Raw genomic sequence first — 13,023 nt, forward strand, 5'->3', positions numbered from 1 at the left:
ATTTTATGTACTTCTCCAACCACAATAATAATGGTACATATTGTGAAGCGCCCACCACATTGACTGTTGTTATCACAATACTGTACAAATATACCCATGATCCAGACCTATGATGGCATAATGACCTCATAAGTTATAATGATATCTTCCTCAACTCCCTGGGAAGCACACAATCCATAGCCGCCTCTATAAGCACATAGATTTGAAGCATTCACATTGCAACCTCTATCCTACCAAGTCTCCAATTAACAGCTGGTTTGACATGGGCACAAACAGTGTTTTAAATCTTGTTGTAGGACTTTAGCCATTCAGAAACAATTGGGAGTTGCAAGGTTCAAAATAGCAACTTGCAGATTCTAGCCAGCCACTCTCTTCATTCAACCATCACTTCTACTGTAGAATTTATGCTCCAACCATGGATACATCATATTCAAGTCCACAAATCCACGGTACAGTTTGTGTCATTCATATTCTTTTGCTTAATAATCACATTTTCATAATGCCAATGGATATTGCAAGGTACATTTTAATTTCTATATGTGGATTGATTTATTGTGTTTCATTTCATTGTCTTTTCTAGTCCTGTGGTTTGATAAAAAACTTGGCTTTGATGACACATATAACAACAGACAATGAAGAATCACCTGTTATCAAACTAGCCTTTAATCTAGGTGTTGAAGATGTCAATTTGTTATCAGGAGAGGAACTCAGTTCACCCTGTGTCTATTTAGTCTTTCTAAATGGTAAGTTTTACTACTAAATTTGGTCCACCTTTGTCTTTCTGGTCTCTCAAAATGGTAAGTTTACTCCTAAACTCAGTTCACCCTCTGTTTATGTTGTCTTTCTAAATGGTAAGTTTTACTGCTTTCAATCACAAATTATCAGGAAAAGCATGGATATAAACTGAAGGACGTCAGTGCACTAGGCAGTTTGACTCTTGGAACAGCTATAGACTTTTCAGCATGACAAATGTAGTATCTGTTCTAATAATGCTATTGGCAATAAGGTATATACACATCCCCTTCCCAAATGAAGAAAGAGGAATAAAATCAATCATTTTGTTTTCAATATTTGTTCATTTCAGGTAACATCCTTGGAGTAATACGTGACCACCAGAGACTAGTGCGTACATTTCGTCTGATGCGTAGAGCGGGATATATCAATGAATTTGTCTCAATCTGTCCAAACCATACACACAGATGTGTTTACATTGCCACTGATGGTGGCAGGGTGTGCAGGTCTGTACAAGTTTAATACATCTCTTTCTACAGCCTATTATTACCCTGGTAGTTGAGCCTTCGGTTTTATAAGCTAGACACAAACTAAAACTATTGTCGCAATATGTTGATACAACAGTGATAAGCTATTGAATGGACGTTGGTTTGATTATAGTCTCAGTAGGGAGGCATCTCTCAAAACTAGTTTATTTAGATTTCCATAAACTTGCAGTGCTGTTTTGGGACTTCCAATGTTTACACTATCTTAATCACAGGGTTATTAGAATTGCATGACAGAGGAACTGCGATCACCCACTTGTGTAATATACCAAATTTAAGAACAATAAATTCAGTTTGCATCTATCTGTAATAGTAAAACTGAAGGCTGGATTACCAGTGCTGTATCTGGCTTTACCTTGTTTGGTGTAAAGCGGGATTCAAAAGCTTATGTGAGATAGGAGCTGTATGTTGAAAAGTAATAATGAAGAGCGTTCATATATACAGTATTTATTTCTGATGAAGCACAGCGCAAACTAAGTTAAAAACTGAGCCTGCAGGTGCTAAGGGTTGCCAGGACTGGGTGACTGTGGGATAGACTATGGACTGACAAGCCTCAGTGACAGGATAGTGGAAATGCAGCATAGGCCTGTCATGTATATGTAGTCCAAGACCTGAATAAAGTAATGTAGAATCATATGACTTGCCTTTGTGTGTGTATATAAGTCTGTATAAAAAAAAAATTGTTGGAGGCAATTCCCAACAACACAAAAAAAGTTCTAAATTAAGCCTACAAATACATCTGTTGTTTTCGTGTTGTAGGCCGTATATTATTGTTGAGAAAAGTAAACCCAAAGTGACCAATACTCATATAGACGAGTTGACACAAGGAATTCGTGGGTTTGAAGATTTTCTAAGACAAGGCTTGGTGGAGTACTTAGATGTCAATGAAGAAAATGATTGTCAGATAGCATTGTATGAAAAAGATATCACAAGGTAAAGACCATAGCAGGAATCTGATTGGTTGATTCATATTTCAAATATGGTTTTTGATGAGCCAATCAGAACTCAAGTATCATCCTGTGTTGAGTAATCTTAAAAAGATTCTTTGCATGTCTTTGAAGAAACTGAATTTTTTAAATTATGGTATTCGTAATGATATTGTTAAATTGCAAGATCTCACACATTAGAAAATATTTTTTAACACTTGCAAAATTTTTTAAAGATATTATGATTTAGCGATATTCAAATAAACTCATTTTTATTTTTCTGCATTTTCTAAAGCTGGGACAACACATACCCTTGTGTTTTTGAATATTTTCTACTTGACCCGATAAACCAAAGTAAGAAGAATTAGAATTAAAGTGGCCATATGAATTGGGTATTTATTTTGGATTTTTAATTTATGAGATAATTTCATCATGGCTTTCTACTTCAAAAATCAAAATGAAACAACATGTGCCAAGTCCTTGTTTTCAACTTTGTTATTGTACATACAAACAAACTTTTTACATATTGTCTTTGGTTTGTTTGCAATATATTGAGTTACACACATAGACTTTGTCAATGTTGTTTCACGTTGATTTTTCAAGTAGGAAGCCATGATAAAATTGTGGTTTGTAAATTAAAAATCAAAAGAAATACCAAATTCTCATCCATATGACCACTTAATAAAAATAATATCTTGTTCAAACCAAGCTTCTGAAGTTTCAGTGCTTTTAGAACTGAAGGTGTAGAAAATAATTGTCACTGGGGAAAAACCCCACAAAAATACAGTGAGTAAGACCAGATTCTGAAGGAATAAATAATAATAATAATAATGTTGGGTTCTTATATAGCGCTTTCCCACACCGTGCTCAAAGCGCTTTACAATTTATTACCCCTGGCTCGGATCAGAACGGCACAACGGCCCTTTAGTCTTCCTCAACTCCCCGGGGAGCATACAATCCATTGCAGCCATTTCAGCGCATAGGATTAAAGCCTTCACATTGCAACCTACATCCTACCAGGTCCCCAATTATACAGCTGGGTTGACTGAAGCACAGTCGTGGTTCAAATCTTGCCCAAGGACTTTAGCCACTCAGAAACAAACAGCAGGCAGCGACAGGACTCGAACCTGCAACCTGTAGATTCCAAGCCGGTCACGCTAACCATTCACCCATCATGACTCCACTCCATTTCCAATTACTGAAATTGTCAAATATTGAATTCTCAGATTCATAAAGAATAAACTCCTGATTCCTGTAAGTTTCAAATATTCATTTCCCTGATTCCTAGAGAAGATTAGTTTTTCCTAGAGTTTTTCTCAGAGAATAAATCCGAAATACCATAACTCACAGGGACTTTGACATTTGGTCGTCAGCTGCAGCTTAACTTGTACATCATAGAGTATACTTTTTTCTAGAGAGCACCATTGTGCCATGTTAACTCTTTTGTCTGTTTTATAATCATCAGAGGTACAACTCATTTAGAAATAGAACCATTTACAATACTGGGTGTATGTGCTGGATTGATACCCTACCCTCATCACAACCAGTCTCCCAGAAATACTTACCAATGTGCTATGGGTAAACAAGCCATGGGTAAGTACACTTATCACTGTGATATTCCTTATCACATTCAGTCTCCCAGAAATACTTACAATGTGCTATGGGTTAGTCTAGGTCCTGACAGTGAACGTACTACAATCCCAGTCTAGTCAATCCCCTTGCTTGAGCACAGATATCTGTACCCCCCCCCCCCCCCCCCACCTAGACTAGCTATGGGTAAACAAGCCATGGGTAAGTACACTTATCTCTGTGATATACCTTACCATCATCCCAACCAGTCTCCTAGAAATACTTACCCGTGTGCTATAGGTAAACAAGCCATGGGTTGTGACACTAAGTTATCAATGAACAGAATGCTGTGTATTCAGCGATGAAACAATGAATTGAATGAATCCTTGTGTTTGGAACATAACAGCTATAATTTAACCCATTTCAAAATTTTAACGTACCAATTACAGATTCAGTCTATCTTTTATCAGTTTCTTGTTGAAGTGGGTTTATCAGATATTGTAATATTGGTTGTATGTCTTTTTTTTACCAGGAACTATTGCATATAACCAAAGGAACAGAATTGATACTTTGATGTACTTATTGGTTTATCCACAAGCACCTTTGGTGAAATCTAAGGTAGGTGATTCCATGCATGTAAACAAGATGGGGATTGAAATGAGAAGTGAAGACACAGAATTATATAGCGAAATTACCATCACATGAACATGTAGATGAGACTGTGTGTGGGGGGGGGGGGAGGGAGGGAAACGACGGACGAACAGTATAACTGTTACTGGATGTAAACTATATGCGGTGATTTGTTCTCAAGTTTCATTTATACTTTAACCAGTTGTATCATTTTGCCTCATTTGACCTTTTATCAGGTGTAAACTATATGTTGTGGATTGTACCCAAATCTCATGGACACTCGCCTGTGGCATTTTTTTTTACCTTAGTTGTACTGTTACTAGGTGTATACCATGGTATATGTTCAACTTGTTAATTGTGGTATACACTGTACTGTGATACTAGTATGTCATAAATTGTACCCAAATCTCATGTATGGTCACCTGTGGCAGGTTGTTTACTTAATTGTACGGTTACTAGGTGTATACCAGGTAGTTTTTCACCATATGCTTTCAAAGTTTATGTATATATTTTTCTTTTCTGGTGGAATAAATTTCAATTTTAATGTCAATATATCTTCATTTAATACTTATATGAATGCTATAAATGATTGTGGCACATAGTGAATTTGCAATAAAGACATTTAAGTGTTACAGGTTGTATTTGATATAACTTACTCTTGTTATTGTTGTTGGTTTCAGACCATAGACCTAATTCAGTTTGATAAGTTACCAGCTGGTCAGAATGCGATTGTAGCTGTCATGAGTTACAGTGGTTATGATATTGAAGATGCTTTGATTCTCAACAAATCATCAGTAGAAAGAGGTAATGTTTAGATGTTATTCCCCAATAGTCGTCTTCTTTTAAGTGTTGAAAATATTAGTGACATAAGGGGTCTTGTCACTACGAGTCAAAGATGAGTAGTGACAAACCCCTATGTCATGAGTGTATGGTATTTCTCACATTAAAGATACAACAACAGAAAACTGAGCGGAGTCATGACGGGTGAATGGTTAGAGTGGCCGGCTTCAAATCTGCAGGTCACAGGTTCACACCCCATTGCTGCTGTTTGCTTGTGAGTGGCTAAAGTCTGGGCAAGATTTGAACCACGACTGTGCCTCAGTCCACCCAGCTGTATAATTGGGGACCTGGTAGGATAGAGGTTGCAATGTGAATGCTTTAATCCTATGCGCTTATAAAGGCTGCAATGGATTGTATGACCCCCGGGGAGTTGAGGAAGTAAAGGGGGCTGTTTTGCTGCTCTAGATCTGTGCCACGGCTAATTATTGTAAAGTGCTTTGAGCACAGAATAAGAAAGCACTATATAAAAACTAACATTGTTATTACCGGTACATTACTTTCACTACCATCACCCACTTGTGTTATCTATCACATGAACAACAGACGTTTCAGTTTGTGTCTATAGGGAGTTGTTGTTTATATCTTAGTATGCTGAAAGCTTGGTTTCCACAGTAGTATCAAATAAGACAAATGATACTCAAGCTCTTACAAACTCAAAATGTCATTTTTTGATATCATCATCTTTCTCCCTCCATCTCTACACTAGGGTACGGTAGATGCTTGGTGTATAGAAATCAGAAATGTACATTGAAACGATACGCTAACCAGACATTTGACAAAGTAATGGGTCCTATGGTGGATGCAAATACTAGGAAACCAATATGGAGACATGATATCCTTGATGCTGATGGTATATGTGCCCCAGGTTTGTATTTTTTTTTGTATTCATGGAGAACTTTGTTTTATATTTAAAAAAATGATACATTTTGACCTAACTTTTTATTAGCTTGTATTTATTTTATAGGGAGAAATATTGGGGTGGGAGTCACCATATAAATTTTTCAACTTTTCTGCCGTCACAAATCAGTCAGACATGAAAGTTTAAAGATTTAGTAGACATCATTTCTCAAAATGTAGCTGTAGAGAAATAATAATTCAAAAGTAGCTGGTAGCTTTTTGCTGGCTAAAGGCCTTTTTTCTACATAATCCCTGGATGAATGGTAAAAACACCCAGATTTAATCTTAAAATTCACAGGCCGAATATTATGACACCAGGATTAAGAAACATACATTTTTGTTTACCATTACCATTACCATACCATTACCATTACCATACCATAAACATTTTCATTCTGTTCCAGTTTTAGACATTCAATGTAATCACACATTGAAAGGCTGGTAATGCCATGATTTTGTGAAGTGACATAGTGTGTATATAGTATTGTTGGGTTCTATTGTAGGTGAGAGAGTAACAAGCAAACAAGTCCTGGTCAACAAGTACATGCCCACTGTGACAATGAGTTCACCTGGTGAACAGACACAGCCTGAATATAGAGATGTACCACAGGTGTAAGTAGTAATATTCATGTAAATCAAGCATTGTGATTGGCTAAGAAGTGAGTACATTCCCCACTCTGACAACAAGTTCACCTGGTGAACAGACTTAATCTGAATATAGAGATGTACCACAGGTGTAAGTAGTAATATTCGTGTAACTCAAGCATTGTGATTGGCTAAGGAGCACATGCCGACTGTGATAATGAGTTCACCAGGTGAACAGATGCAGCCTGAATATAGAGATGTACCACTGGTGTAAGGAGAAGTGTCGATTGTAGATCAAACCAAATTGTATGATATGTAATTGTTAAGTGGTCAGTTATAACATGGATAGAACACTACAGCTAAGTCAAATACTTGTGATAAATTTTGCATGCAGATGTTCTGAAATTGTGTCTGTTAGAGATCCATTTTTAAATAATAGACAGACATTGAGAATGAGACAATAAGCAAATGGTGAATGAATGAATGAATGAATGAATGAATGAATGAATGAATGAATGAATGAATGATTGATGTACTAGTGCTCAGTCATTCTGAAAGGGATCAAAAACATGATTCTTGGTTGAAAACTCTTTTTTGTGCAACTTGAAAACTTATGATTTCCTTATGGTAAACAGAAATAAAACTGTGTTTGTTTACAGGTATAAAGGTGCCAGCGATTCTTACATTGAGAAAGTCATGGTGTCTTCAAACAGTGAAGAAGCTTTTCTCATCAAGATTCTACTACGACAGACCAGGACACCAGAAATTGGTGATAAATTCAGTAGTAGACATGGACAGAAAGGGTAGGTAATCATTGTTATCTGTAAGTCTGGTAGTGTAAAAAGTGTATAACTTTAGTGTAACAAATTATTACACCTCAACGTTTTTTACAACAGTGCTCATCGGTCAGAATAGAATCACATGACCTTCTTTAAATAGGCTTTTGCCCATAAAGTGATATTGCCCATGCGTGCAGAAACTAATGACCAAAATTATTGCCAGTTCACTTTTGTTGTATGCATCAAAACAAAAAGTGTTGTTTCCTGGCGTTGCACACACGTAAAGTCAAGGCTTGGGTATAATCAAAATTTTTGTAAAGTACACGCTTGTGACTCGCAAGACTCGGAAGATTACTTTCCGCCGGTAGTGTATGCCAGCTCTTGGGCAGGCAATAAATTGTGATATTGACTTCACTGCCATGTGCTATTGTTTTAATTAAAATATTACAAATGGAAGTGAAGACACACATGGTGTGTATATTGACATACATGTAGGTATGATTGTTCTGAGGATAAAGGTATGCATTACATTGTTCATTAAAGATACCATAAACTTCACTGGCCATCATGAGTTTTAATTGGTCACGCAGAATCATGTATAATTTCTTCCCAATATTTGATGTTTACATTATGATTTTTTTCCTGTTTTGGACAATACTTGATCAATAAACCAATAAGGATATAGAGTTATATTGTGTATATCTAAGTTCATATTATTGTCTAATATTTTTAGGAGATATCAGCCAATTTATAGAAACTGCAACAACTGTTATGATATGTAGTTTGTGAGATGGAATTAATCTTATACCTGTATACCTCCACCTGACTGTGTTGACTTCATAATGTTCATTTCATCTTATTTCAGTGTATGTGGATTGATAGTACCACAAGCTGATATGCCGTTCAATGAAAAGGGAATCTGTCCTGATGTGGTAAGTTTATAATGTTCAGTAAAACATTTATGTTAAAATTACTCACATATTTATCTTGTCGTTGATAATGAAATTGTATGTGTAGCTAAAGAAATGGAAGATATTTGGCAGAATCACGTACATGGCACGCTTGAAGGCCATCACATCTTTGCAAAATATAAATATCAATTCATACCTCTGACCAGCATGCCCTTGGTACAGCATGGGTTACTGTATAATTATGATACAGTTATTGCCTTGGTATGAGGGCACTAGTAGACATTTATTACCCTGAGGGCTTATATGTGCCAACTATTTACAAAACTGAAAGCCATGAGAAATAGTTGCTACATTATAGCATTATGGGTTACATGACTAGTGCCTGTACAAAGCCAGGCAATAAGTGTTTTAAAACACATCACACTCTCTTGCACATATTCTTTCCATAGTCAAAGCAAATCATTGGTTTCCATGCTACATGAATAGTACCCTATGGAAAATAGAAACGAATAGTGCCTATTGTATGCAAATTGAAGTCACTGTAGTTCACTAGTCTGTACCATGTGACACTTATCCCCTAAGGCTGTATGAAAACAATGTGTTGTAATATATTATAATAACAGTGCAATTATTGCAGTACATGTCTGCATGAACTGTGTAATGTAATATTGTATTATGGTTTGATAAAGTTTTGTAAAATGTATTTGTACAAAGTTTAATATATTACATACAATATTTCGCATTCTCTTTAAGATCATGAATCCTCATGGATTCCCATCTCGTATGACAGTTGGAAAACTCATTGAATTGTTAGCTGGAAAAGCCGGAATATTGGAAGGAAAATTCCATTATGGAACAGGTAGGTTGGAAATTGAAAAGATGGGAACATTATATTCCAGTATAATGTTAATTTCAGTGCTTGACTTCTGTACCATTAATGTCTTCTGGCATCGTTAAAACAGTCGATTGCATAGTAGGAACTTCCTGAATGTTTTTGATGCATATGATAAATTACGTCATCGGATCGTTTATAGGTTTGATTTCAGTTAATTGCAAGTGGTGGTTATTAAGTATGCTTCAGTAAGTACAATACTGTGAGTCTGTACCTTTTAAATACATGTATGCAGCAAAAACTGTGCCCAAATATGTATAAACTCAGTTTGTTCCCCTTTAAGTACAAGGTACAATGTCACTATAATATACAATCGGTAACAATGAATGAAAATTCAATGAAAGTTAATCAAAATAGAAACGTTATAACTTCAAAATATTACATGCCATTGGGCCATTCTGATCTATATAACATGTATGTCTTGTACCCTGTAAATGATGTTTGGAATGGAGAATGCTATATTATTTGTCACTTTGCTGTCTTGTTTGTAGCCTTCGGTGGTGATAAGGTAGTGGACATCTGTGCTGATTTGACTAAACATGGATACAACTATCTAGGGAAGGAATATATGACTTCTGGTATTACTGGGTAAGTAAGGACTAAAATAATGATACCATGCACAGGTCAAGTTGTGATTCCATGCACAGAACAAGTTGTAGAGAGAATATGCAATTTATATCTTGATTGTTTTGTGTCACAACAATAGACTCATTGGTTCTGTGGTTCTCAAAATGGAAGCTAAACATTCAAAATCACCATTTTCCCCTCATTTTAAAATTAAGCTTATGCAGGTGTATTTGTGGTTACCCTTTTCACTGACAAAAAGTTATGTAAGATTTTCTCTACAAAATCAAACCACAGAATATTCAATGCATGTAAAAGTTGTCTTACCTGTATCAGTGTGATATTGGTAACTTGTTCCTCCATATACTAGACAGTGTGTGACCATAGAGGGCACTGTTTACTGAAGCAATACCTAACCTTTTCTGTTGTTTGTTGCCAGTGAACCACTGAGTGCCTACATCTACTTTGGTCCAGTGTATTATCAGAAGTTAAAACACATGGTGTTAGACAAGATGCATGCCAGAGCTAAAGGACCCAGAGCTGTGTTAACAAGACAACCAACTGAAGGAAGATCAAGGTAAATGAACAATATGTCAGTCTGAAATTATTATCTTTCTTCTCCCAAATGTCACTAATTTTCGTCTTTTTTTTATGAGGAACAGTTGATAAAAATTAAAAGTATTTATGTTACATTGTAATTGGTACTTACCCCTCACATTTCTGTTGACTTGTAACAGTTGAAACCCTATGTTTGAATACCACAACCTTTGATTACTGCTATCATTGTAGCCATGAGGATCATGATTTTTGTTCAGGATTAACTATTTCTACAGCTCTACCAGTCAACTGCTTTTACATTCAAATTTTAAGCCATATCCGACATTATTTAGGGAGCACACTTTCAGAAAAGAGATATTTTTTTATGATGTACACTTATAGTAACTGTGAATGCTATGGCAGTAACCCCTGTAATCAACATTTACAACAATGGTAGAAGATCAACTAGTGGGAAGCTAACACAGGCACAAACAACAGCTATTATTGCAACAGGATTGTCAATGGATGTTGGTGTAATTACACTCACAATACAGTGGTGCTGCTGAACGCAGTTTTCCTTATGTGGCCACACATTCAACCTCATTCAGTGTTTACACAATCTTAGTATCCATATAATCAAGGCATCGCTCTCATCCACTTGTGCGATCTGACCCATGCAACAATAGTTTTAGTTTGTGTTTATCTTAGTTTGCCGATAACATGTTTTCCTTGGTAGTAAATGCACTCATCATAGCTATGCATTTATCATTGATAAAAACACAGAGATGGTGGTCTACGTCTTGGTGAAATGGAACGTGACTGTCTGATTGGCTACGGTGCTAGTATGTTACTACTAGAAAGGTTAATGATATCCAGTGACCAGTTTGAGGTGGATGTGTGCGGCCAATGTGGTCTCCTAGGATACGCTGGCTGGTAAGATGTTTTCCTTACTTTTAATTTGATCATATTCTGTGTGAAAAAAGATTGCTGTAAATAAACAGCCAATGAAACCAAGCTATCATCTAAGGTGGTACTGATTATTAATAATAATATTGATAATTTTGTTTTTAGTGGATGTGATTTGATTGGTAGGACTTGCAGTATGCCATCTTTATACATTTTATTAGTGACTAATAGTACGGTGGTAACATTAGTTACAACAAGCTAATAGGAAATATCTCCTTCACATGTGTTTAGACCTACAGAATGTCTAGGTTTACCCATAGACAGTGGAGAGGAAACTAATCCACAGCCTATAGTTTACCAGCCCGGAAAGAATGGTTTAGTATGTGGGAAGCCTCAGTGTTTTATTACAATGTGATTATATCCACGTCTCCAAGACACTACTATCATATGTGTTCTACTATACTAGTATGCTACAATGATACTTTTAGTCTGTGTCTGTCTTAGATTGTTGTAACCAATGTTGTTGATGTCATATACAGTCAAGGAATTCAAAATAAAGAATACCTCTACAGCATCATTGCTACCATATTTATAAATTATAGTTGGCTCCACACATCAGCCTATCAATACCACTACATTTATGTCAGTACATGAACAAAATGTCACATTTTACTGCAATACATATCATCCTGTGCCAAGATGACATCTAGATTTCAAGAGTCTAAACTTTACTGTTCTCCATCTCCCTCCCTCCCTCTCTTCAGGTGCCACTACTGTAAATCATCCAGGAATGTATCCTCTCTACGTATACCATATGCCTGTAAACTATTATTCCAAGAACTGCAGTCAATGAACATTGTACCAAGACTTAAACTTGTCAAGTACAGTGAGTAGTAGCTGGAACGATGATTGTAGGGTCTAAGGACTGCCAAGACCAGGTCTTGCTGAAGACAGGAAGCAGACTCTGAGGTATCTGAAGACATTGTGGAATGAATTAATAGCTGGATAGGATTCTGATTGGATGTGGAGGCCATTGAAGAAGATGTCATACTTCCTTATATGGAAATGATCAAAGTGAAATCCCATGGCAAAGAATGTCATTGGTTCATGTTGGTTGTGAAAACTTTTGAGGATGATGTCATTTTCCTTATATGGAAATGATCAAAGTAAAATCACAAGAAAGAATTTCATGGATTCTGATTGGGTATGACCCTTGAGGATGATGTCATGCTTCTATATATGGGAAGGACTTGATTTGGTGGTTCTGATTGGGTATTGAAGCCTCTGAGAATGATGTCACACATCCGAATATGGAAATGATCCAAATATGGCATAAGTAAAGACAACAGCTCTTACAGTACAATCAACAACCTAGCTGTGCGTTTAGATTATAAAATGGCTGAATTGCCGCAGGGTATGGCCATGAGACACCAGTAAAACTGGTCATCATATATTTTTGGATTTACAAGAATTGAACCGAAAGAAAGATTTGTTATGTGAAATCCTAGGATATCACTTCAGCAGATGAGAAAAAAAGAAGAAGTTCAGCACGAGTGGCACTGTCATGGCACTGTCATCATTGAATGTTATTGTGATGGTTGACATGTATTGAACATTGCAATGAAAGTAGTATTTGATATTCAGCTCAGAGACTGGACTATATGGACACTTCAGGGTCTTTGTACAAATATATTGGTTATGGAATCAATG

At 36.2% G+C, this 13,023-nt stretch overlaps 1 protein-coding gene across 1 annotated transcript in view; it reads left to right on the forward strand.

Moving 5' to 3' along the window:
* Nucleotides 1-12,795, forward strand: part of LOC144433903 (DNA-directed RNA polymerase III subunit RPC2-like) — a 22,316-nt gene extending 9,521 nt beyond the window's left edge. Inside the window, exons 13-28 of the mRNA XM_078122301.1 lie at nt 581-743; nt 1,085-1,238; nt 2,037-2,210; nt 3,669-3,796; nt 4,305-4,390; nt 5,083-5,206; nt 5,949-6,107; nt 6,643-6,749; nt 6,963-6,994; nt 7,384-7,527; nt 8,369-8,435; nt 9,168-9,273; nt 9,798-9,894; nt 10,310-10,447; nt 11,191-11,340; nt 12,078-12,795. Coding sequence (XP_077978427.1) covers nt 581-743; nt 1,085-1,238; nt 2,037-2,210; nt 3,669-3,796; nt 4,305-4,390; nt 5,083-5,206; nt 5,949-6,107; nt 6,643-6,749; nt 6,963-6,994; nt 7,384-7,527; nt 8,369-8,435; nt 9,168-9,273; nt 9,798-9,894; nt 10,310-10,447; nt 11,191-11,340; nt 12,078-12,207 — 1,959 coding nt within the window. The 3' untranslated portion in view covers nt 12,208-12,795. The remainder of the gene's footprint in view (nt 1-580; nt 744-1,084; nt 1,239-2,036; nt 2,211-3,668; nt 3,797-4,304; nt 4,391-5,082; nt 5,207-5,948; nt 6,108-6,642; nt 6,750-6,962; nt 6,995-7,383; nt 7,528-8,368; nt 8,436-9,167; nt 9,274-9,797; nt 9,895-10,309; nt 10,448-11,190; nt 11,341-12,077) is intronic.
* The last annotated feature ends 228 nt before the right edge of the window (nt 12,796-13,023 follow it).

Source organism: Glandiceps talaboti, chromosome 4 (genome assembly GCF_964340395.1).
Source record: "Glandiceps talaboti chromosome 4, keGlaTala1.1, whole genome shotgun sequence".
Taxonomy (NCBI): Eukaryota; Metazoa; Hemichordata; class Enteropneusta; family Spengelidae; genus Glandiceps; species Glandiceps talaboti.